This window comes from Bos grunniens, chromosome 4 (assembly GCF_055505025.1).
Source record: "Bos grunniens cultivar Pamir isolate PY7600 chromosome 4, Bosgru_T2T1.0, whole genome shotgun sequence".
Lineage (NCBI taxonomy): Eukaryota > Metazoa > Chordata > Mammalia > Artiodactyla > Bovidae > Bos > Bos grunniens.
Window position 1 is genome coordinate 28,845,098 of NC_141168.1, and position 27,357 is coordinate 28,872,454.

Here is a 27,357-nt window from a genome sequence, read left to right on the forward strand (position 1 = left end):
AAATATAGCAGTATGTACATGGCAATCCTAAACTCTTAATCTATCTGTTTTTCCCCTCCCCTTCCCCACTGGTAAGCATAAGTTTGTTCTCTATAGAAATCTGTGAGTTTGTTTCTGTTTTACAAATAAGTTCATTTGTATAATTTTTTCTTAGATTCTGCTTGTAAGTGATATAATGTATTTGTCCTCTTCACTCTGCTTTACTTCAGTTCAGTTCAGTTCAGTTCAGTCGCTCAGTCGTCTCCGACTCTTGCGACCCCACGAATCGCAGCATACCAGGCCTCCCTGTCCATCACCAACTCCAGGAGTTCACTCAAACTCACGTCCATCGAGTCAGTGATGCCATCCAGCCATCTCATCCTCTGTTGTCCCCTTTTCCTCCTTCCCCCAATCCCTCCCAGCATCAGAGTCTTTTCCAATGAGTCCACTCTTCGCATGAGGTGGCCAAAGTACTGGAGTTTCAGCTTTAGCATCATTCCTTCCAAAGAAATCCCAGGGCTGATCTCCTTCAGAATGGACTGGTTGGATCTCCTTGCAGTCCAAGGGACTCTCAAGAGTCTTCTCCAACACCACAGTTCAAAAGCATCAATTCTTCGGTACTCAGCTTTCTTCACTGTCCAACTCTCACATCCATACATGACCACTGGAAAAACCATAGCCTTGACAAGATGGACCTTTGTTGGCAAAGTAATGTCTCTGCTTTTCAATACGCTATCTAGGTTGGTCATAACTTTCCTTCCAAGGAGTAAGCGTCTTTTAATTTCATGGCTGCAGTCACCATCTGCAGTGATTTTGGAGCCCCCCAAAATAAAGTCTGACACTGTTTCCATTGTTTCCCCATCTATTTCCCATGAAATGATGGGACCATATGCTGTGATCTTCATTTTCTGAATGTTGAGCTTTAAGCCAACCTTTTCACTCTCCTCTTTCACTTTCATCAAGAGGCTTTTTAGTTCCTCTTCACTTTCTGCCATAAGGGTGGTGTCATATGTATATCTGAGGTTATTGATATTTCTTGCGGCAATCTTGATTCCAGCTTGTGCTTCTTCCAGCCCAACATTTCTCATGATGTACTCTGCATATAAGTTAAATAAGCAGGGTTACAGTATACAGCCTTGACGTACTCCTTTTCCTATTTGGAACCAGTCTGTTGTTCCATGTCCGGTTCTAACTGTTGCTTCCTGACCTGCATACAGATTTCTCAAGAGGCAGGTCAGGTGGTCTGGTATGCCCATCTCTTGAAGAATTTTCCACAGTTTATGATGATATTTAGGTCCATCCATGTTGTTACAAATGGCATTATTTCATTCTTTTTAATGGTTGAATAATATTCCATCATATACCTATACCACATCTTCTTTATCCATTCATCTGTTGATGGGCATTTAGATTGCTTCCATGTCTTGACTATTGTAAACTATACTGCAATGAACATTGGGGTGCATGTATCCTTTTGGATCACATTTTTATCCAGATATATGCCCAGGAGGAGAAGTGGGCAACAAAGGATGAAGTGGTGGTTGGATGGCATCACTGACTTGGTGCATATGAGTTTGAGCAAGCTCTGGGGATTGGTTATAGACAGGAAAGCCTGGTGTTCTGCAGTCCATGGGGTCACAAACAGTTGGACATGACTGAGCGACTGAACTGACTGATATGCCCAAGAGTGGGATTGCAGGGCCGATAGATAGTAAATCTAGTTTTAGTTTTTTAAGGAACTGCCATACTGAAGATAAGAGTTACCTTGAGAGCTGTAACTGGATGAGAATTTCCAGAATTGTTTTCATTTATTTTCTTTTTTAAAAATGTTTTCTTTACAATAAGAGAGCCTTGAGTATATAGAAATGCTGGTGGGAAGAACCTGGCTGAGGATATAAGGTTAATAATTTGAGAGAGAGCTGATACTCTGTAGTGTCAGGAAGAAAAAGGCTGCTGCATGTGCAATTCATGAGTTGAGATTTGACCTTAGATAGGAAAAGTTATATATTTTCTTGTAACAGAAGGAAAGAAAAGAGAATGGGTATCCAGAAAATCAGGTTTGTTGGTTTGGTGGAGGGAAGTTCAAGATAAACCATCAGTTAGAGATAGTGATGGTTTCCATGTCTCATAGAGAATGTTTGAAAAATATGTGTCCAGTATTGACATGGGCTTCCCAGGTGGCACAAGGAGGCTGGAGAGAAAGCAGTGGCTTCTTCACCTGTCCATCCTCTGCTAAATGTTCCCATTTCTCTCCTCTTTTCAGGTTTCTTTCCCTATTTCTGATATTCAGTTCTCAAGCCTTACTGCTGTTTCAACCCATCCTCTTCTCGATCTCTAGCTTTATTTTTCTAATTCTGGTTTCTCATCCAATCCTTAACCTTATTCTTGCTCCCTCTCCTGCATATAATGTCTTTATTACTTATTGAAAACCTTTCCCCCCATCCTTCATCTTTTCCAAATCCTCTTCTTCTTGTATGTTTGTCCTTATGTCTTCTTTCTTTTTCTTTAAGCCATCTTGAGTCCCACTTGTTGGCTCACTCTCTATTTGTTTACAAAAGAAAAGTCCACGTTTTCAGTATTCAATCTCAATTTGAGATTGATTTTATTCTTAAATGCCATCTTGAGCTGCTTTAAATGTTCTCAAATTTTATTCCTTAGGATGGAAAAATAAAGGGCATTTCAATAGCAGTACATAAGTCTCATCATTTGAGATTGAAATAGTATTTTTTAAAAAGGCAGAAGTGCCTATAAGTTTTTTTGTTTGTTTGTTTCTTGCTTGTTTTTAAAAAAGAGAGACCAGTGATATTTACATATAGTTGGGCAAAGCATTATGAAAACATTTACATATTTAAATTACTTAGAAAATTAGAGTGAATTGGAAAAACAATAAATGTCTTCATATATCTAAATTATGGTTTATGAAAAAGTATGTAACTCTTCATAAAAAAAGAAATGTATGTTTTCACTTAAGCACCAAAAATGTGGGAAGCTTTTGAGAAGCACTTCTATCAGGTAGGGCTTCCCAGGGGGTGCAGTGGTAAAGAATCTGCCTGCCAATGCAAGAAATGCAAGACTCCAGTTGGATCCCTGGGTTGGAAAGATTCCCTGGAGTAGGAAATGGTAACTCTCTCCAGTATTCTTGTCTGGGAAATTCCATGGGCAGAGAAGCCTGGTGGGCTAACAGTCCATGAGGTTGCAAAGACTCAGACATGACTGAGCAACTGAGCACACACACACATATTTATCAGGTAGGCTGAGTCAGGAATTTGAGTTGTTTCACTGTCACAAGTAGGCAGTGACAACTACACAGATCATCTAATATGTACATCTACTATGTACAAAGTGCTTTCCTAGCATCTGTGAAAGAATAACAGTATAACCTTGAGTCTTAGCTTTCAAGTCAGCCCTCAGAGAGAGAGAGAGAGTGGCATTAGGCATGAATTTGATCTTTGAAACCCAAGTGCAAGAAACTTTCTTCTTCTGTATCACATAACTCTGGCACTGAGCCACATTGACTAATATGTCAAGAAATTCAATCAGTTTCCAGTGCTATTGAGATGTTCACTGTAGAGATGCTCAGTATGGTCCCCATGGGTTATTTAAAGGCAGTGACTCCATTCCTTCCATGGCAAGAATAGGAAAGGGACTTCTTTGATGAGGTTCCTGGGTTCCTGGGCATTGGGAAGGAGAAAAATGAAGATCTCCATTATTCCAAGTCCTGAACAAACCATCTCTTTCTCCATTTCCATTTCCTCCTCTTCAAACCTTGGGTGATCCTCTTCCTCTAGGTAATTCAGTTGTACAGTCTCTGTAAACTAAGGCTTCTGAAAATAAGTCTTGTTTATTCTCTAGGGCATACAGGGTTGATTGCTCTTGGGGAGGGCCCAAAAAGGAAAAAAAAAAAAAAGAAGAAAATCTTTCATGGGCCTTCTAAAACAGCCATAATTAGATTTAAAATATTTTAATAGATTATCAAGCTATATATGGATACTATGGGAAATTTATTGATGACAAGGTACATTGCATCTCACATTTGACATTCAATCATATAGCTTTTGTCAAATTCTAATTTTTCCAAAACTCATCTGTTATTTTCAAGTCAGTGAGAAACATATTTAAAAGCCTCTTACTGACTCAACACTCACCATGACGTACTGACTGATCTGTAGATTTACCAGGACACTAAAAATAAACTTTATGCCAAAATTTGATGCAGAGAAGTGGAACATAATACTCTTAAAATATAATTATAATTTTTGAGTAATGGGGTATTTTTGAAAAGAAATGTCTAGCTATCACGAAATATTCACCCTAGGGAAAGGAAACATCAGGTTTAATGTATCAACTTCTTCATAAAGTGAACCTAAAGAGAGCTTTTACATCTCCACATGATGGCAACATTCAGATCTACGAAAATCATCCTTGCAATGAATATGATATGGAAACATTTCAAAAGAAGATGTGGGGCTCAATGCTTTAGACTAGAGCAGTGATTTTCCAACTTTGTTGTGTATATAAACCACCTGGAGATCTTGTTAAAATGCTGATTCTCATTCAGTAGGTCTAGGGTGGGGCCTGAGGGTTCAGCATTTCTAAGAAGCTCCTGGGTGATGTTGCTGCTGTAGGTTTGCTGACAATCCTGAGCAGCAAGGTTTTAGAGAGTATAGTTTCTGTAGTCAATGATGAAAAGTTGACTTTTTTTGCAATGTGAATATATCTTTTATACACAAATCACATAGGTTTTTTTTTTTTTTCCCTTTCAAGGAATTTTGGACCTAAATTTAATTTTTTTTTAATAAAAAACTTTATTTATGGAGGTTAACCAGACCAATGAAAAATATAGGAAAGATGAGGGCCAAAATAGACCAGAGTCATGCATTGTGTGGTAAATATGGAAAACACTCAACACTATGTAATAGAAATGGTTATGATAAAGTGTGTAGTAGTCACATACATGGAGAGCCAGGCTGATTGACTTGCTGAGACTTGAGACCCTTGGTGCACCAGTTGGCTTCCAGTTTATGCTGGGAGACATGAGACAAGTTTTGAATGTGTGATTTTGATATACCAGTTGGACACTCAAGAGGAGATTCAAATAAGTAGGACTTGGGTGGAGCTCAGCACAGAGATTGAGTCTGGATGTATAGATTTAGAGTGGGTGTGAAGTGAAAAGAGAGCCTAGTTCACGTCCTAAAGAATACTAATATTTAAAGGAAGAAACAAAGGAATAATAGTCAACAAAGGATTTAGAGATTTATGAGAAAAATTGGGAAAATGAGTTTTCACTGAAGCTAGGTAAGAGTGTTGTAGGTGCTTAACAAATGTTGTTAAAATGAAAACCAATAACAAATACACAGTAAAGAAACAAACAGAAAACCAGACTGAACTGGGTTTATGAATGCTTTGTACCAAGACCACTGGAATGTTTGATTTTCCTAAGCATATATTCTTTAAAAATTTTATTGTTTTTTAAATTTACTTTTTTTTTATATTGGAGTATAGTTGAAACTCCAATACTTTGGCCACCTCATGCAAAGAGTTGACTCATTGGAAAAGACTCTGATGCTGTGAGGGATTGGGGGCAGGAGGAGAAGGGGACGACAGAGGATGAGATGGCTGGATGGCATCACTGACTCGATGAACGTGAGTCTGAGTGAACTCCGGGAGTTGGTGATGGACAGGGAGGCCTGGTGTGCTGCAATTCATGGGGTCGCAAGAGTCGGACACGACTGAGCGACTGAACTGAGCTGAACTGAACTGATAGTTGATTTGCAGTGTTGCATTAGTTTCAAGCGTGCGGCAAAATGATTCAGTTACATATATACATATATCCTTTTTTTAATATTTTTTCCCATATAGATTATTGCAGAATATTGAGTAGAGTCTCCTGTGCCATACAGGAAGTCCTTGTTGGTTAGTTTATATATAGTAGTGTGTATATGAAGCGACTTAGCAGCAGCAGCAGCAGTGTGTATATGTTAATCCTAAACTCCTAATTTATCCCTCCCCCCTCCTTTCCCCTTTGGTAACCATAAGCTTGCTTTTGAAGTCTGTGAGTCTGTTTATGTTTTGTAAACAAGTTCATTTGTATAATTTTTTAAGATTCTACATACCAGTGATATCATGTATTTGTCTTTCTCTGCTTGACTTACTTCACTTAGTATGGCAAGCTCTAGGTTCATCCATGTTGCTGCAAATGGCATTATTTCATTCTTTTTATGGCTAAAATTCCATTGTATATATGTACTACCTCTTTTTTATCCATTTCTCTGTTGATGGACATTTAAGTTGTTTCCATGTCATAGCTATTATAAATAGCGTCCTACGCATATTGTTTTATATGTTTTTTCTATCAAAGACTGTCTTCTCTCCCTGGAATAGCCTTCATTCTCCTTCCACTTTTTGTGATCTCTGCCTCTGCTGCCTACTCCCTCTTATGTTTGCACACACTCTCTCTGGCCCTGGGACATCAATGATACTCTTTTGCTTCTGGCTCCCCTTGTGGAACTGGATGATTGCTCGTCAACCTTTCCAAGCCCTGTGTGCCAGCACTGTCTCTGACCAATAAGCTGGTACCCAGCTGGACTAGAAAGCCCTCATCCCATAAGGAACTGTAGCAACTGATTGAAACCAAAGGGGGAGAAAATATTTGCTGATAGTTGATGTTAGTATTTCCTTTTCACTATGATGCTGTATACGATGATGGCTGGTGGAGTCCAAGTTCCAGATGAACCATGACATGTGACCCTGAGAGACCCTGTATATGACCAGAAGAAGTTGTTGTTTTGTTGCTAAGTTGTGTCTGACTCTTTGCGACCCCATGGACTGCAGCACACCAGGCTTCCCTGTCCTTCACCATCTCCTGGAGTTTGCTCAAACTCATGTCCATTATTTCAGTGATGCTGTCTAACCACCTCATCCTCTGTCACTCCCTTCTCCTTTTGCCTTCAGTCTTTCCCAATGAGTTGGCTCTTTGTGTCGGGTGGCCAAAGGATTGGAGCTTCAGCTTCAGCGTTAGTCCTTCCAGTGAATACTCAGAGTTGATTTCCTTTAGGATTGACTGGTTTGATTTCTTTGTAGTCCAAAGGACTCTTAAGAGGACTCCCTGGTTAAGTGGTTAAAATTCCACATTCCAGTGCAAGGGGTGCACGTTCGATCCCTTATCGGGGAACTCGGATCCCACTTGCTTCTCAGCCCAAAAACCAAAGCATAAAACAGAAACAATATTGTAATAAATTCAAGAAAGACTTAAAAAATGGTCCACATTAAAAAAAATTTTATTAAAAAGTGGACTAGAGGCAGTGGAGAGCAGAGGTGTTTACGAGATGAGCTGAGAGTCAGGCTGCCTGGATTTGAATCCCATTCTGCCATTCACAAATTGTTCAGTCTAAGAAAGGTTACTTAACTTCTTCATATCTCAGTTTTCTCCTCTGTAAATGGGGACTGGACACATAGCGTAGTTCTTGGTCAATATAACCTGTTAAAGAAATGGTGACAAAACCAATCAAACATATGAACACAAATACATGCATACATAATGTTTCATGTTAGGTGTGCAGATGGGATCTGACACTAAAGGAGGAGGTTGATCAGGAGCAGTGAGCTGGGCTTCTCAAAAAAAAAAAAAAAAAAAACAACAAACCTGTAGATGGGGCAGAGATAGGCGGAAAGGCTAATCAGTCCACTTTGGGGAGAATTAACGTGATGCCCTTTTGGACACTAAGATGATGAAATGATGTTTGTCAGAGGAATGTGGGCTTGACATATTCTCCAGTGTGGAGTGGAAGAGTGAGATCTAAGTCATTTATATTATTTTTCTACTTTTCCTATTATTCAGTGATGGTCATTTATGAAGTTGGCTATCGTTTTTGGACAGAGAGTGTTTTTTTTTCCCCCTTTGTAAATGGATCTCTAAGACCTCTAACCTCATCTGTACCCTCTTATAATATGAGCTCACCCGTTTAAACAATATTAAGGAAATGAAAATTTCTAGTGGTATTTAGTGTTCAGAATCAGTCCTTGAAGGATGCCAGGTGGGGGATAAAGGATCAGTCAGATACCGTAATATCAGTCAAGATGGATAATCACTGAAAATCCAAGAAATTATCATCAGAGAAACTTATTTGCACAGACAAATGTCCTTATCAACATCAGGCATTATTTTTAAGATTCAAATCATGTATTATTGAGTAGCATAATGCCAGTCTAAATGAAATATTTTCTAGCTTAAGTTTTATTGATTTCAATTTGTTAATTATAATTACTAACTTTTTATTTTTTAATGTTCGAGTGCTGACATGCTTGGGGGAAGGTGGGGTGGGGGAATTGAACCACAGTGGCGATTGCACAGCAAGGAAATCAGCAGAAGAGGAAAATTAAATGCTAGGTGATGGTGTGAAGTCAGCAGTGAGGAGAATGAGTGGGGGGAAAGAGTTAAATTTTTAAGTGATTTAGCAAATGATGTCAAGAAAGTGCCACACCATTGTTTCAGTTTTTCTAATATAACAAGCCATAATTGATCATTTTTTTGTACTCATGTAAGAAAACCTCTTTAGGGAAAATTTTCAGTGTCCTAAGGAACTCATTGCAAAATTGTTTTGTTTAAAAGAATACTTAGAGGCTTAGCACGCACACACACAGAGATAGATATCATTTTGAAATCCCAAACTGCTTGAAAACTGTTGAGAAGGTATCAGAAGCATCTTTTACTCTGGAATCCTGGACTGAGCAGAATTTTCAGAAGTGGACAGAACCATTTACTTCTCTTTTCTCCTCCTGAGAGGTGTTGAAAATGTATATTGGAAGCAAAAAAAAAAAAAAAAAAGTCTTCTCCTGGTAAGTTCTAACCTGCTTCTCATGTCTTTTGCAATCCTATCCCAAAGCCTTTACTGCCTGAGTAAAAATAAAGAGAGTTCCCTTTTTAGTTTTCCATCACCTTTTAAAAACTTTCCTAAGTAAACATATATTTGAGCTTGTAAGTAATATTAAGTATACATTTATTCATTTTTCTGGGTTCTTGTGTTAAAATTGTTTCTGTTCTATGGGTTTAGTTTCTGCTGGATTCAGTCATTCTTTCTTCGTCCACCTATCCATTCCTTTGTTCATTCATTCTGGACCCCTACACACCTGAGGATCTATGAGAACATAATGCAATTTCCTGCCGATAATTAGTGACTTTCTCAAATAGTTCTGATATGAGAACCCCAGTTAGACATATATTCGTTAAAAATAGTCTGTGTAAAAAGCATGGGGGAGTGGTGGTCTTTGATTTAATATTATTCTGCCTGTGGCGGGTTTCTAAAATGAAGTACCTGTCAGTCGACTGCCCATCCTCCTCGCTTGTCCAAATTGGGTGGTTTACACATCTGAAGGAAGGCTGAAGTGAGAGGCAATCTGTGGACGGTGTTCAGTGTTCATTTCCTTTTCTCCCTCATTTTTCATGTGTCAGCTTAATGTCATTTCTTTAGGGACGCCTGCTCAACACCTCCCTATCCCACTCCCTCCAGATGAGTTACTCCGTTACTCTTAGCAGCCCCTACTTCTTTTTCACAGCCCTTATTACAGTTGCAGTTAAATGTTTGTTTGGGTGATTGTTTACTTAATGCCTGTCTTTTCCATCTGACCATATGCTCCATGGGGGTGGGGCGACCATGTGTTGTTTACAGCCCTCTCCCCAGAGCCTGTCATGGAGTCTGGCACATAGTGGGAGCTAATTTGTTGACTGAATTAATCAAAAAGTAACCATTAAAAAGACATTAAATTTAATTTAACCACTAACCAGAAAAAGTGTGTGTATTGAATTAACCTTTTTAATTTGCGTGTGATATTGCACATGCACGGATTATCATTTTCTAAAAATCACAGCATGCTGAAATGTGCGAAAATTAGGAAAAAAAATGGTGTTCACTTTTTTTTTTTTTAATAAGGGAAAATTGAAGATCAGGAGAAACCATAAACTAGAGGAACTATAGAATTAGTTGGAATGTTAAAGTCCCTTCCCCACAAAGTGAAGGTTTTAAATTTAATATGCTCTTAGAACTGTTGAATGAATATATGCAGGGTAGTTAGGCTTAAAAATTTCCACACTACTAGTGACTTGATAGATTATAATCACTCTTTCCCTAGGAGCTGCTGTGCTTTCTCATTGTAAAAAGTAATTAGCAGATGTAAAATAAAAGTTTATTAATCTTATAGGATATAATTATGGTTGTTTGTATGTAAATTCTTTCATGTTCGTGGATTGCTTATCTTTCATTTTAAATAAACAGGTTAGAAGTCAAATATCATTACCAATTTGATTAAAACCATTACAATTCTTTTTGTTTAAAAAAAAAAACAGAGCCTTACTTATTTTTCAAAAGATAATGCTAAATTAATTGGCCTAGTTTTAGGGTTGGAATTCCCAGTAGCCAAACCAAAATGTCCTAATGCAGATGATCTGCCAAAAGTATTTGAAAATATCAAGTTAAAAAAAAAAAACATGGACTATAACACAGGAAACTGCATATCTGCAGCACCATTCGTCAATTTATTTAAAATGTCTGATGTTCAATGATGAGTGAGACCGGGGATGGATGGCTTCTGCTTGCCTAGCCCATCTACCTTCTCTCTTGTGCAGTCTCTTCTCTCTCCTAGGAGGCAACTCTGTCCAGACAATGTCAACTGGTTCTTTGACTCCTTGGTTTCTAGTGGATTCGGTCAAGGGGAGAGCCAGCAGGAAGTCAGGGAGGGCAGAGAGTTCAGGATATAATATCCTGGCTCCCTCCCTGTGGGGTTGCTAGGGGCTGGTTGTGTCCCTCCCCTCCAGGGATTAGGGGAGAGGTCACTGCTCCTCTCAGATGGCATCTGTCTGTGACTCCTTCTGGCTTCTATAACTGCTCCCTCCTCTGGTTTTTAGGGTGCAAGGGTAGTAGCTGCCTTCTTCTGACTTTACTGGATTATGGCTTTCCACTGCTTTCCCTCTAAATTGCCTGTGCCTTGGAAATAGCCCCCCTATTAACCTCCCTAAATTACCCAAATTCAAGGGTACTCTTTGTTTCCTTCACTTCCCAGACTCATACAGTACCCTTGAAAAAGTACTCATACAGTACCCTTGGTAAATGCACCCTTTAAAACGTGGCGCTAGTGGTAAAGAACCTGCCTGCCAGTGCAGGAGATGCAAGAGATGTGGGTTTGACCTCTGGATTGGGACGATCCCCTGGAGAAGGGAATGGCAACCCACGCCAGTGTTCTTGCCTGGAGAATCCCATGGACAGAGGAACCTGATGGGCTATGGCCCATAGGGTCACAAAGATTGGACACGACTGAGGCGACCTTAGCATGCACACAAAACTCAGTAGAATATATCCAAGTGAATTACGAAAACCAGGATATGACATTGTATAAAGCATATGTCTACTCTCAGGTGTACACGTATGTACAAAAATGCATTCTTCATGTTTTAAAGAAAGTGTGCCTCCTGTGACTTGGTCTTCATATTTGCCTCTGAAATTTCAGATTCAGCATCAGCAGGAAACCATATTTGAATTCTTTATCTAATAATGAGAATGAATTGTCTCTTTCTTCTCTGGTTGGCTTGGTTATGGGTGTTGTGAGAGGTAAGGTCTGTATCCTGGCTCATAACAGAATTAGTCGTGACTGTAAGGGTATGAACCATCTCTCTATACTCAGCTGTGTTGACTGACCACAGGCCCTTTTAGTGTGCAAATGTGGATAGATTTTGCTCACTCTGAATGAGCTGATGTTGGGCAGGTGGATAACATCACGCTACAATGAAATCATTCGCTCTCTCCGTGGCCTCCACAATTTCCCATTTCAAAAGACCCCCTCTCCTTTTCTATTTCTAAGCCCCACCATGCATCAAGGGCTTCCCAGGTGGCTCAGTGGTAAAGAATCCACCTGCTAGTACAGGAGACACAGGTTTAATCCCTGGATTGAAAAGATCCCCTGGAGAAGGAAATGGCAACCTACTCCTGTATTTTTGCCTGGAGAATCCCATGGACAGAGGAACCTGGTAGGCTACAGTCCACGGGGTTGCAAAGAGTCAGACATGACTGAGCACAAACACACATACACACACACACACACGCACACTGTGCATCAGAGCACAACAGCTAGTGTCCTTTTTCTGAATCAGTGGTGAAGATTCAGTTGAGAAGATAGTCATGGACTCATTTCACACTTGTACAAATAGGAAGCTTGCTCTCTATCCATTGAGTGGGCAAGGTTTCTTTGAGCAGGTCCTGGTTTGGGAGGGTAATAGAGTTTCAAGAACAAACTGAGGATAGTCATCCTTCTTCTTTATTTCTCCATGTTTAGGCTCCACATTTCTTTCTCCTTTTCCCTCTCATTTCATTTTCATGAAGCTGAGAGGCACATGAAAGCTCAGGCCAGCATGAGGAGGGAAAGGTCAACACTGAACTGAACTTCTAGCTCTGACTCCTGATTTTTATCCAATTTCTGGTTTTATACTCGTGTTTTGCCACAAGCAACTAGTAGTTTTAGTACCAGAGAGCAGTCACGTCTGAAAAGACAAAATTGATGGCTATAATCATTATGCTTTTCTGGACCGGGTTCTGCAGCAGCAACAAACCATCCCAAGACCAGGTGGTAGGAAGCTGTTATAGCGATGGCGGCTGTTCCTAAGAGCAGCATCACTGAAGAAGTGCTCAGGCAAGCACTAGCCCCTGAGGAAGAGCACAGCTTCAAGCTGATCTTTCACTGGAGAAAACCAGTGGCACTATTGAATGGCACTAAGAACACACCCCGCCAACTTCCTCCACCACTAAGGTTGACAATCAATGGATGAGGTTGGTTGTAGAGATGAAAAAGCACAAAAACCTTGTTGGTAATTGATGGTGAAGATGTGGGTGACTCAGGTCTTAAATTGTCTTCTGTCTGCAAATCTGTTCTCAGATGTATGTGAGTTTCTTGCAGGAAGACTTACATTTCCTATGATCCTGGGGGACTTCCCCTGAGCTGTGCTTTAGGACTCATTGCTTGTTAGGGGTGTCTTGGCCTCCTCGTGGATCTTTGGCAAGCCAGAAACTGGGGGAAATGCATGTGGGATACATGTCATTTTCAGCAGTCACAAAAAGTTTAAAACTTACCACAGTATTTTAATGTGCAAGCAGCAGGGAACATTTAAAAGGCACCTGAAGGGGAATTGCCATCTTCTTGTGCTGTGAAAGAGTATATATGGTGCCTAAAAGCCTCTTGGAGAAGGCAATGGCACCCCACTCCAGTACTCTTGCCTGGAAAATTCCATGGACAGAGGAGCCTAGTAGGCTGCAGTCTATGGGGTCGAGAAGAGTCAGACAGGACTGAGCAACTTCACTTTCTCTTTTCACTTTCATGCATTGTAGAAGGAAATGGCAACCCACGCCAGTGTTCTTGCCTGGAGAATCCCAGGGATGGGGGAGCCTGGTGAGCTGCCGTCTATGGGGTCGCACAGAGTCGGACATGACTGAAGCGACTTAGCAGCAAAAGCCTCTTGGCCCCTTTATATCTCAGTAACATCCCGTCTCACCCTGCCAGTCATGTGGAATTAGATTCACTGACTTCAACAGGGAGAGGCACAGACCATCTGAGGAAGCTGTACGCATTCTCAACCCTGTCTAGAAAGTGTAGAAAGCAATGGGCATGAGGCTTGGGGAAGAAATAGGGCTTGGCTGGGCCAGGGAACAGAAAAGAATCTAGTGAGTCAAGTGAGAGACGGGAAAAGGAGGTCAGAGGTCGAGTCATGGATCCTGTGAATAGAGGCTTAGGCTTTACTTGAATTTCACTGGGGAAAATGAAGGGCTTTCAGCAAAATTTTGATATTATCTGTTTTTTTTAAAAAGCTCAGTTTGGTTGTTTGTGTAGAATGGATTTGAGAAGGGCAGGAATGGAAGTGGTAAGAGCATAATCAGGTGGTTTTGGGAATCAGATATCACAGTGGATTGGACTAGGTTGGGGTGTGCTGTTTTGTTTTACCATCCCTAGGTGATGGCCTGAGATGGCTAATTGAACATTTGATTATGTCCAAATTCTGGCCAGCAGGAAGAAGGGGCAGGGCGTGAGAAAGAACTACTCTTTCCCTTTAAGGATACATTTTCAGAAGTTGCACTCACCACTATACTAAAGATCATAGCTGCAAAGAAGGCTGGGAAATGTAGTTTTCTTCTAAGTGGCCAAGTCGTACATAAAAATAAGGGGTTCTATCTGCAAGAAGTAGAAAACAGACACTAAAGGACAGTAATATCTGCTAACTTCTATTTAAAAAGAAAAATATATATATATATGTTTGCTATTTTTAGCAAAATATCTAAGAAACTATACATGAATTTCTTTTGAAATAGAAGTTTTGCCTCCTTGAGATCTACGTTGAACTTTTGGATTATATTAGAGTATGTTGGTCCAAGATTCACAGACTATCTAGCTAAATGTGGATCAAGTAATTGGTTTTAGTCACAGCTGGGCAAACACCAGATAACTTCCCAGATGCATAGACATGTCTGTTAAGACCAGAATTGGAAAGAATTCAGCGTGGACTTGAGTTCAGAATGGTGCCTCCTTCTCCCGCACTACAACTTATCCTTCTGCCTAAGCCTGGGCTCTGTGGGGGTATGTTGAGAATGAAGGCAGAGCGTGATCCACTCTTGCCCAGTAAACTTAGAACTCTGACCTCTCGTTCAGATTCTCCTCCCCTTTGGGGAGAATAAATAAGAGATAGAGGTCTAGGGAGGAGACAATACTCTGGAACTCCCCAAGAGGAGTGAGGTTTGGGTGGAGATCTCTTCTTTCTGAGCGGAAGTGTAATATAGTGGAGACAAAAACAATTATCAAAAAAGTGGAAGCTAATTGTTTTTTAATTTGGTGGATAATTGCTTTACAATGTTGTATTGGTTTCTGCCATACAACAATGTGAATCAGCCATAAATATACATATATCCCCTCCCTCTTGAGCCTCCCTCCAACTCCCACCCCATCTCACCCATCTAGGTCATCACAGAGCACCAAGCTGAGCTCCTTATGTTATATAGAAACTTTAACCAGTTTTTTATTTTTTTTTTTTTTTTTTTATTTTTTTTTAACCAGTTTTAAAAGAGGGGTATGGTCATGGGTATTTTGAGTTGTACAATTATTTGCCTCAAATATGCTTTATTGGGGTAATGGATATATGGCCCTATTTTAAGCACACATCATATTCTTATGAAACCTCAGCACAAGGAAAATATGAGAGGAAAAAAGGCAAAAAGACAGGTGTTTAAAAATGATGCAGTTGGATGCCTTAAGGCACTGAAAGAGAAAGGGAAGGAAAACATCCTGTAAGAACGGTGGTGGAGGAGGTTGGGAGGGGAAGTGGATGGAGAAAGGTTAGCAGGTTATGGCAGGGCTGAGATTGGGAAGGCAGGGCAGTGGGTGTCCCTTCCCCAGAGACCTGGAAGAGTGGGTGGACTGATGGGCTTCCAGCACACTCATGGGATAATAGAAGAAAGGTTAATAAAAGGACCGTTTATAAGGTGTGGGCACAGGTAAAGGCCCCAACTCAAGATGGAGCATGCTTAGGAACTAGCAACTGTGGGGAGACTGGAGGTGCAAGGGCAGTGACTCATCACAGGAACCTGGAGAGGGCCTCAGAGGCCGGTAAGGACTCAGGAAGAGAAACACCAAGTCAGGGTGAGGGAAAGAGATGGAGGCATCAACGCTCTGACTGCTGTCTTCTCCTGCCTTCCTACCTCTTGGAGATGCCTCCCACTGGGTAAATTCGACTGAAAACCTGAGGCTAGGAGCCCAGGTGAGACAGTCACAAAGCAACCTCCTAGGACATACAGCAGGATAGAGAAGGATGGAGAAGGACAAATGAAGAGCCAGCATGGTATTTTGGTGGAATGTCAGGTAGGGGGCTGTTGGGAAGAAGCTATATCAAAATCCCTGCCACAGTTTTTGAGTAATGAATTGCTTTCAAACATTCATTGAACACCTGCTGTGTTAGGGACTAGTGACACCAAAGAAGTCAAACAGAGACTTTGTCTCTGTGGGTCTCCTAAGCTAGCACACAACTGTGGTTCTTATGGCAGATGATGGAGACTGTGGGATGAGGGACAGCAAAAGGCAGCTCTGCCCGAGAGAAGGCTTCCTGGAAGGAGGGGATGGATGGATGGGTGGAATGATGGTTGAAGCACAGTTGATTTACTGCATGGTGTTAGTTTCAGGTGTACAGCCGAGTGAGTCAGTTATACATACCCATACATTCATTCTTTTTTTTTTTAGATTATTTTCCCATTATAGCTCATTATAGAATATTGAGTAATTTCTCTGTGATACACAGTAGGTCCTTGCTGGTTGTCTGTTTTATACATGGTGGTGTGTATATATTAATCGCCAACTTTTAAGCTGGATGTTCCATCTGTGCAGAAGGTGAAGGTGTCTCTCTTGACAGAAGCAGCGTGGGCAGGACTGCAGGCATCATCGGGGTGACAGTGAAGGCATGAAGCTGGGAAGGAGGATGGGACAGTGTCTGATACCAGGGCTTCAGGAGCCAGTTTGATGAGTTGGGATATTACCCTTTGAATGGGCAAATGGAAAGGCTTACAAGGGATGTACGTCTTGAAAAGGATGAACTGATACAGAATGGTTTCCACACTTGTTTTCTTGGTACACTCTCCTTTCCCCTCTCATTTCCCTCTTTTTCTTCTATGCCTCTCTCACCACATTTTTTGTTGTTCTGTTTCTGGAAACTGAAATATCCAGAGTGAAAGGATTAGTTAGAATGGATTCAGTGTAGGAAAAAAAAAATATCCCAGGTTAAAAAAAAAATTCCCACTTCAGTTGCCAGTAGGGGTTTAATTTGAGGCATTGGAAATATTGAGGATGCCAACACAGAAATTAAATTGCTTCATGAGCCAGTGCTTAGTGGTCGGCTACAATAAAGTAAAAATGAGATGTTACCCCATGACAACTTGAAAAGATGTCTTGAAATATGATCAGTATTCAAGATGCCTTCTTGTAGGCTGAGACATAGCATGAATTGAATGAATGAAAATACAAACACATACTCTCACATTACTTTTCTGCACATTGATCAGCAAAGAGAAAATTCTTTCAGACTTTGGGGAGAAAGTCCTTTGCCTAATTATTCAAACAACCATTTCTTATCTGCACTTTTATTTTATATACCCTTTACACCTGTTTAATTAATCCTAAACATGATGCTGCCTGCTAATTAAACAGCCCTGAAAGTGACTGACTGAAGGTAGTAATTTGAGATAATTAGTTTTGGTTTCAAACACTCAATTTTCACACTTTGTGCTCATTTTTAGAAAGGGGTGGCTCATTATTATAGGCAGGGTGTGGATTGTGTAGGGCATTTTACTGCTGGACTCTGAGTAGCTGAGGAAGTAGGAGGATTATTATATATCCAGATAGGCCAATGTAATGGTATAGCACTATGGAATTTGCTATAGAATGCTCCCTGTTCCCTCCTACACTTGTGTGTGCATACACACACACACATACACAAACACACACACAGAATTCCTTCCAAAGTGAAGGTCAGGCTGTTGGATCTTTTTCACTAGAAGATAGAAACACACATGCTCTTGATCTTTGGGAAAGATCTCTAGCAAAGGGTAGACCTCACTGAATCATCCATTATCTCTTTCCCAGGTCCTCTGGAAACAACCAAGAAGGGCAAGTTTGGTGTGTGGTTAGAGATTTGGACGGATGTCCTTGCTAAGTATTTATGTACTACAAAGGAACACAGCCTAATCAAGGGGACAATCTATCAAGAGGTGACTGGTATATCTGGCAGAGAATGCAAAGGAACAAAAAGGAGACAGTCAAGACTGGTTTTCATGATCCCACAATATTGACAGGCAAGTTAGTAAGGTCCTACCAGGAGGACAGGACCCATAAGAATTGGGTGTGAAATAGAGTAAATCATTGTTGTAGGTGACGTAGATAGATACAGGTTACTCAGAAGCCAAACAAGTTCTCCAGCACCCTGGAGAGCTCCAAGCACAGTCTTCTGGGTAAGGAGGCTTTTACACCTTAGGATGTTCAGTGTCACTTCACTGGCCACCAAAAATGGAGGAGGACTCTCTAGACCTACAAAAGGTCTGGATACAGATGTTGAGGGCTTTTTCAAGATGTCAAGAGGAAAGTTGTAACCTCCTTGTGGATTGGGGATTGTCTGGTCAGGGGGTGGCAGGTGATGGACGGTTCCCAGAGTGTGTAACTCTGTACAGGAAGATGAAATGGCAGCCCATTGAACATCAGAGCCCTGACATTACCTGCAAGATCTGATGGAGAGCAGAGTTAACAGTTTTATGTATGAGTCAGACCTGCATCTTCAACCAAGCATCCTGAGTTAGGGCATCATAGATTCATTCTGACCTCTGGATTTTCACATCACAGATGAAGTTCACATCTCTTAAACTCCAGATGCCACAATAGTGTTGCCCACTTTTTAGTTGCTTTCATTCATCTCACAGGAACCTCAGAAGAAACAAGTCAAAAACTGAACTCATCATTTTTGTCTTCCAAATCTCCTCTTGTTCTTCTACCTTGGAAAATATCAAACATCATCTACTCAGATAGCAAAGCCATAGAACTGAGAGTCATTTCCCATTTTTTCCTACACCTTTCTTCGTCTTTTAGATACTCACAGGTTCTACACCCTTCCTTTTTTGCCACCTGCTACTGCCTTAGTTCCGTTTTTATACTTTCTTACATAGATTTCTATAGTAGTTTTCTAACTGGAACTAGTAGGCAACTTCTTATGTCTTCCCTTTAATTCAGTGTATCTCTGCATTATGGGTCCACTGGCATCAGATTGTTCTGGAGGACATATTAAAATGAAGATTCCTAGATGTCTAGACATACTAAGTCAGAATTTTGGGGCATGGGGCTGCCCAGGTGGACCCTGAAATGTGAGGGTTTCTACTCTTCCCACTGCTGCCAATGTGATCTTTCTAAAACAAAATTTCTGTTGTGCCACTCCCTTGGTTACAATCATGCTGTGCTTCCTCATGACCTTGGTGATAAAGTCCACACTCCTTGTCATACCTGAGTAACCCTTCATCCTCTGGTTTCTGTCTAGCTCTGAAGTTTTACTTCCTAATGTTCCTCCCTTGATATTTTGCTTTCCCACCACAAGAAACGCTGCAACACATATCCTTTCTTGACTCTGCCTTTGGACATGCTGTTTCCTGTGGCTGAAATGTCTTTCCCCATGTTTTTGCTGGATTTCCTGCATCTTCTCTGCTCGGTCTAGCCTGCATGTCCCTCTGCCATACTTCTTTAACATCCCTGTGTTCTTCTGTCCTAGCACTTTTCATAGATAGAATAAGACTCTTCATTTGTATATAGGAGGGAATATTGCATTTCAAACCTCTTTGGGGTAAATTTATGGCATGCAGTTAATTTGCTACTCAGCTTGAAGCTATTTAGGAGAAACAACATATCTCTAATTTTGAATATCTTCTAGCAATTCACCCTGTTTATGTCAGAAAATAGTCTCTTATCCTAAAGAAATTTCGATATGGATTCCTGTTTTGTGATTTTTTTTTTTTGAGGATGGAAGCCTGGAAAGACATTATAATTAAAAGATACATGGTTAGCTGTTCCCAAATCTTATTGTGGTACTCAGTGATTATATTAATAAGCACTGACTAGATTTGCAAAGATATATATTTAAAATAATTTACCCAAAATATCATAGTACTAAAATGGTATCAAGTGTAAAAAAAAAAGTCTTGTATTAAATGCTGTACTCATCATTATGTAGCCTTTATATCCTGAAGCCAAAGATGATTTTAGAGGTGACCTTTTCTGGGGCGTGTGGGTACATTTCATGTTCATTTCTGCCTCATTTCTTCACCAGAAGTTATCATGTACAGAATAAGAAGAGCAACAACAACAAAAAGCACAAATGTTTTGCTTTGGCTTCTGAAACAATGGGGACTGAATCAAAACTAAATTCTTTCTGTTTTGTTGTTATTTTTTAGTTGCTCAGTCATGTCTGTCTCTTTTGCGACTGAAGGGTTGCTGTTCCCTTCTCCAGGGGATCTTCCCCACCCAGGAATCAAACCCATGTCTCCTCACTGCAGGCAGATTCTTGACCACTGGGCCACCAGGGAAGCCCTCTTGTTTAGAAATGTGCTTTGAAAGAAAGTGAGCCCACAGACCTATATAACCTACTTTCTAATGCAACTGATGGTGATGAAATCTTATCTTGGCTGCAGGCTGCTGTCTAGGTTTCTGGTATAGCTTTGACTGTTTAATCTCTTGTGCAACAGTCCATCATTTGACAAGAGTCCTCATGGGTGGAAATGACCTGTCATCTGTTTTGCAGATACCTCAAATCAGCTATGCATCCACCGCCCCAGAGCTAAGTGATAACACCAGGTATGACTTCTTCTCCCGGGTGGTCCCCCCTGACTCCTACCAAGCGCAAGCCATGGTGGACATTGTGACGGCCCTGGGGTGGAATTACGTGTCGACGCTGGCTTCTGAGGGTAACTACGGAGAGAGTGGTGTGGAGGCCTTCACTCAGATCTCGAGGGAGATTGGTAAGTGTATATTTATCAGATGATCGTGTTTGAGGCGACAGGCTGTGGAAGTCTGAGTGTCCCCAAGAGCTCTCTGATCTGTGTGGGATAATTAGAGCTCCTACAGATGCATGACCCAGGCTGTCCACTCTAGGGGGAAGCTGGGCTTATTATAAATGGTTTTGTTGTTCATGGTCTATCAAGGTGACACTCTTGTGCTAATTTAGGAAGTAGAGCTCCTGACTCAGGCGAACATTTTTTAAAGTTGTCTGTTTTGACGTGGGAGTTTGCTGGCACATTAGAGCCACTGTATATTTGAATAAATGGCATACTATTTGATTGTTCTAGATGGAAGCTTACATTAGCAAGTCATTAAATATTTTTAAAAAGGCAGTAGAATTTAACATCCAACACTAAAGGGATTAAGACTGGTAATCATCTTAAAACAACACTGAAGTAGCCCCCAAGGCTATACTTGAGTGATATTTTTATTGTCATTTTTGACTTTTTGAATTTTGATTCTTACCTCAAACTCTAATCTTGGTTTACAAACTCTAATCTAAAGCTTGCAGTGAGTGGGATTAAGGGCAAGATGTGGAAACCTGTTTAAAACAGGGTGCTTGTGAACTCTGTCCTGGGTTTTTTCAACGTTCTCATTCAAATCTCCATAGGCATTTTACTCTGTATGTATTTATCCATGAGGCTATAAATCTACTACACTATGTGAAGACCCAGAAGACAAAGACACCTCAGGGCATAAATCTTATTGCTGACTGGGCAACAATATAACTTTTCAGATGAAAGGAGATATGTTACCAGTTACTTAACAAATGCTATTGTTCTTACTAAGAATTACTGAATAAAATTAGCATATTTTTCTATTGCATTGTTTTCTGTAATAGCAATGTTTTGCCAAAAATTTAAAGCATCCTTTAGCTGTTTTGGGGGTAATTTTGAACTTTGATAACTTAATGTTTTTCTTTGAAGCTTTAATGCAGGAAAAGACCATGGGAATGATTTGGGCTTATTCCCTAATTAGCAGACAAAACATCTAAATTTATTGGAATAAGGTTTTCTCTTAAAAGATATGAAGATGCCTAGGATCTGTTATGCTGCATGTAATAAGCATGGAAACTTATGATGCACAATATTTAGTGTGTTTAATATTTGTTCCAGTACTGGGCTGCTGCAGAAAATGTAGAAAAGGCCTGGTCTTGTTGGATAGATTGGTTTAATTTATTTAAGGGACAGCTATTCATTCTTTGTTATAAATATCCATGATGGCATAATCTTTGCTCTTTTGAATTTTAAATTATATCACTATTGCTATAAAAGTGATTCAAAACATTCAACTGAACTTTAAATGATGGTAAATTATATTACCTTCTTGGAAAAGAATCTCACATTCATCCTTAGGAGAAATGCCCACTCAAATGAAAACAGTAGCTTCTGAAAGCAGGTTTGAATGCATTATTTAAGCAGCTGATGTTAGGTCTCACCCAAGTGATAATTTAACAAAAGAAGGCAACTAATAGAATATGTATTGAAATGAGAAGTTTTCTGCAGTGATCTGTACATTCTCAACTAGAGGACACATGTTGTGTGCATGCCACAGATTACTACAAAAAATTTAAGACAGGACATTGTTGCAGACTCTGATAAAACGCATTGTTTTAAAAGTTAAAAGTGAGAGTGCAGTTTTATTCTTCTTACCAGAAGAAAAAAAAAAAAGAAATACTTAGTTCTCACTTTTAGGGAACATTGCTATACTTTGGTAACTGTCACCTTCAAGGATCAGGTGGTATCTTTCATGATTACTGTCTCTGTCTTAGTCATTAGTATGGGAGAAAATAATTTTAGTGCCTTGTGTATGCTCCTGATTACAGCAACATTTCTTTTCTGTTGATCCTTTCAGTATTCTGTGACTTGATTGGCTGTCCATTCTATTTCAGTTCTCACTTATCTGGGGAATGGAGGAGGGCTGTATTGTCAATTAATATGCAGAATACTGAAAAGGCCAAATTAGTGCCACACTAGAGTATGCCATGGAATACATTAAATATCAAAATCATCCCTCATTTTAATGACAAAGATTTTATCTAGAACAAAAATAGCTGAAAATTAAACCTTTTACATGACAATGAGATTAATGGGAATGACAAATGGTAGCAACTTAACCCATTCTGAAGTGATCTGATGACTCTAATGAAAATTCATTAGTTCTGTAACATTTGCTCCTCTTACTACAACATTGATGACATCTCTGTCAGTGTGTTACCAGTGTTTTTAAAGATCTTAGTCTCTTGACTGAGAAGGAGATATATGCATTCATTTTTTGGAGTGTCTGCCTATTAATGAAATTGTATATTTTTCCAACTCTTGTAAATTTTCCTGTACTCTGTTAAGAATTTCTCCCTTCAGCAATGTTAATTGCTATGAAATTTCAGTGTAGACTGGGACTTCCTATGTTTTGTCTCTGATTAATTCTGACAGATCATAATGGAATGATAGTGAAATGAAAATCTGTTTAGTGATACATTGCTTGTATGGTTTGATTATAACGTTTTTCATTTTAACAAAATCTGAGATGTGAGGAAGCATCCTTAGTGAGTCTTGGAGAACAAAGTTTATGAATGAATGATGGTCTTGAACATAGATGTCAATGATGTCTCTTCTGTAGTCAGGATCCTTCTCAGGGAGAGAGGGACAGGAGTTATTTGATAAAATAAGACAAATAGTCCCTTGATATTCTAGCTGTTACAGTCTCAGCCCCAAGCATCCTAACTATAATGTTTTTACTGGAGAAGGCAAAAAAAAAAAAAAAAAAAAAGGAGGATCAACAAATGTCACAATTTGACTGGATCATAGTTTGTGTAGTAAGGTATGGAAGACAAAACTGGAAGGCTTGACATGGTACATAGATGACTATTGTACCCCATAGTGTAGTAATTTTATCTTTCATTTTCTAGACAGTGGAGGAAACTACTGAATAGAGAGGAATCCATCAGAGTACATAATTAAGATTGTGCTAATAAGAAGTAGAAGATGGGGAGACCAGTTGAAAGACTTTTGCAATATCAATCTTAGCCTCATGGAGGGCAGTGATAATAGAAATGGATGAGGGAACAGACTTGAGAGACACTTGTGAGGTAAAGTCTCTGGAACTTAGCGATTGATTGGAAGTAGAGCTCGAAGGTGAGGCTTCCCTGATATCTCAGCTGGTAAAGAATCTGCCTGCAATTCAGGAGACCCCAGTTCGATTCCTGGGTTGGGAAGATCCCCTGAAGGGATGGATTACCCACTCCAGTATTCTTGGGCTTCCCTGGTGACTCTGATGGTAAAGAATCCACCTGCGATGTGGGGGGGCCTGGGTTGGGAAGATTCCCTGGAGAAGGGCATGGCAACCCACTCCAGTATTCTTGCTGGAGAATCCCCATGGACAGAGGAACCTGGTGGGCTACAGTCCATGGGGTTGCAAAGAGTCGGACATGACTGAGTGACTAAGCACAGCACACAGAGCTCAAAGGTAAAACAAATTAAACTTGAAATGTTGGTCAATTGGAAAATGCAAGTACCATGAATAGAAAAGAGAGAGTACAGTGGAAAGGCTGAATTGGAATGAGAAGCATGGTTTGATTATGAACTCAATAAACTGTAAATGCCGGTACATACCTTTGTGGAGAAGAACACAGTCAAGGACATTGGTTGAGAGCCAGATGTAGTTCTGAAGCTCATTTTCACAAAATTTATAATCGAGGTGAGAAAGGTAATTGCTAAGGTATAGAGTATGAATTCGGAGAAGGCAATGGCACCCCACTCCAGTACTCTTGCCTGGAAAATCCCATGGACGGAGGAGCCTGGTAAGCTGCAGTCCATGGGGTCGTGAAAAGTCGGACACGACTGAGCGACTTCATTTTCACTTTTCACTTTCATGCATTGGAGAAGGAAATGGCAACCCACTCCAGTGTTCTTGCCTGGAGAATCCCAGGGAGAGGGGAGCCTGGTTGGCTGCCATCCATGGGGTCGCACAGAGTCGGACACGACTGAAGCGACTTAGCAGCAGCAGCAGCAGAGTGTGAATTAGAGTGTAGGGTGAGAATTAAAGGGGGCAGAGGATACACTTGTGGGCTTTACATAAAGGAATGGGATGATGAGCATTGTTGAGGATGTAGAGGAAAGGAAAGCATTGTACATGGTTGATATGAATGTAGTCATTATGGAAAATAGTATGGAGTTTCCTTGGGAATTAAAAATAGAACTACCACATGATCCAGTGATTCCACTTCTAAGTTTATGTCCAAAGAAAATGAAATCAATATTTTGAAGAGGTATCTGCCTCTTGTGTTCATTGTAGCATTATTTTCAATAGCCAAGATATGGAAACAAACTAAATGTCCATTGGTGGATGAATGGACAAAGTATATCTATATTTATGTATCTATCTATCTATATAATGGATATTATTTAGCCTTAGGAAATCCTACCACTTGTGACAACATGGGTAATCTGGAGGGCATTGTACTAAGTGAAAAAAAGCCAGACACAGAAAGACAAATCCTGCATGCTCTCACTTATATGTAGGATTCTAAAAAGTCAAATTCATGAAAACAGAGTGTATTGCTAGAGGCTAGTTGTGGGGAGGGGTAAGGGAAATGGAAGATATTGGCCAAAGAGAATAAACTTTCAGTTAAATAGGATTAATAAATTCTGAAGATCTAATGTACAGAATGGTAATTATAGCTAATGATACTGTGTTGTTTACTTGAAATTTACTGAGAATTGATCTCAAGTGTTCTCACTACACACACACACACACACCAACTATGTGAGGTAACGGAAATGTCAATTAGCTTGATTATGGTAATCATTCCACAATGTATACTTTTATCAAAACATTGAGTTGTACGCCTTAAATGTATACAATTTTTGTTTGTCAATTATACCTCAATCAAGTTGAAGAAAATAAAATTAGTATAAATGAAAAAAATGAAGATGTGGCAATAGTGGCTTAGATTTAGCAATGGAAAGCCAAGAATAAGGCAGAGTGTTCTCTTGATGGGGTTTGTGGTATGGGAGGGCTCTCAGTCTTCTTTGAAGTTTTCCATGATGAGAGATGGTAGGAGTTCTTGATGAAAAAATCAAGGCTATTGAGCAGATTTTCATAAGAGAACAGGAACTTTGCCAGAGGGCACAGCTGAAATTATGTGGCATTGTGACAGAGGATCAAGGATTGTCCTTGACAGGGAGTGTATTAAGGCTGCCATAACCAACTGAGTGGCTAAAAACAACAGAAACTTAACTGTCTCACAATTCTGGAGGCTAGAAATCTGAAATCAAGGAGTCGGCAGAGCCACACCTTAGAATTTGCTGGTAATCAGTGGTGTTCATTGATCACCAGAGGAACCTGGTGGGCTGCAGTCTGTGTGTGGCAAAGGTTTGGAGGTGACCAAGCATGCATGCAGTGGAGTTCATTGGATTTATCCATCAGTTTAGTCTTTGCATCCATCATCACATTGCTGTCTTTTCCCTTCTTGTTTCTGTCCCTGTCTTCTCTCCTTATAAAGATGCCAGTCATGTTGGATTAAAGGCCCCACCCTACCCCAGCATTACCTTAAGTAATTGTATCTGCAATAACCCTATTTCCTTATAAGGTCACATTCTGAGGTATTGGGTGTATCTTTCTGGGAGACACAATTTAATACCCATAACAGGGGAGATAGTATGAAGAAGGGTGTACTTAGGGAGAAAATTTCCATGACAGAGATGGGAGGTAAACCAGGAGGACAAACAGTAAGCAATAAAGATGGGGGGGTTTCTAAGTAGACAGAGTTTGGTAATGGAGAAGACCATAATATAATATGCTCAAAAGTTCCTTTTGAAGTGCCACAGAGTTCTACTCTCTCAATCTTGACTAGTTGGGTAGATGAGGTGACCTGATGGATAACTCAGGGTTCTAGACTGGGTGGGATCTTTCTGTCTGGCTTTCCCAGGATTCTAAGCAGTCAGAAGTTCTCTGGTAAAATCATTGGCCACTCCCTATACAGTGGAGGTACCAGTTGTTCAGCCCCCCTGCTTTGTGTAATTCCAAGCTATTGTTCTTTTCAGTAACACCTGGGAAATTATGGACATCTGAGAGTCCTTCTGGCCTAACTGATTTTTACTTTTCTCTTTGGTCTTTTTTGGCTTGAGGGAAGGGAATAGCTTAGTTGCTACTGGTTGTTAGGACTTTTCCATCTCCTATTTTACACACCCTCGGTTCTTAGGACCACAGTCCTCTATGTCTATCTTGTTTTAATGATTTGATATGATGTTTTCATTGATATTGTAATAAGGAGGTTAATAACACATGCCCATGCTTTTCTGTCGTAAGCTCTGGAACTTGTAGCTTGTGACTCAATAAATGACTTCCTTGAGGCTTTAGACAGGTTGTTTCCCCTCTTTGTCTTAGCTTATTATATTATTTAAAAAAGAAGACAGGATAATAAATGTTAATGCTGCCATGATCATTATAAAGGGGCAAGGAAGCTAAAGCTTCATCTTTGAAGATAAAAGGAATGTGTGAAAGCACTGTATCTTATCACTGTGAATTTGCACAGTATGGCAACACATGCCCTTTAATCAGCCATCATGTTTATGAATGGTTTATTGAAGATGACAGGCCTGCAAGTTGTCATCGCACACATTACGGGGGCAGAATAGACCTGATTCTGTCAAATCTTCTACTGTACGTGACTTTTTTTCCTCCCAATTTGCAAGTGTTGGAAGCTTCTGACTATTGTCTGACATGTGTTCCGAATCTTAAAATCTCAGACTTGGAAGGGACCACAGAGGTCATTGGATTGGC

At 40.1% G+C, this 27,357-nt stretch overlaps 1 protein-coding gene across 11 annotated transcripts in view; it reads left to right on the plus strand.

Annotated features, from left to right (window-relative positions):
• The window catches only part of GRM8 (glutamate metabotropic receptor 8), an 868,572-nt gene that overhangs the window by 137,480 nt on the left and 703,735 nt on the right, over positions 1-27,357 (plus strand). For all 11 annotated transcript variants that reach the window (XM_086395795.1, XM_086395792.1, XM_086395796.1 and 8 more), the window contains one exon: positions 20,318-20,534. In XM_086395795.1, the coding sequence (XP_086251921.1) occupies positions 20,318-20,534 (217 nt within the window). The remainder of the gene's footprint in view (positions 1-20,317; positions 20,535-27,357) is intronic.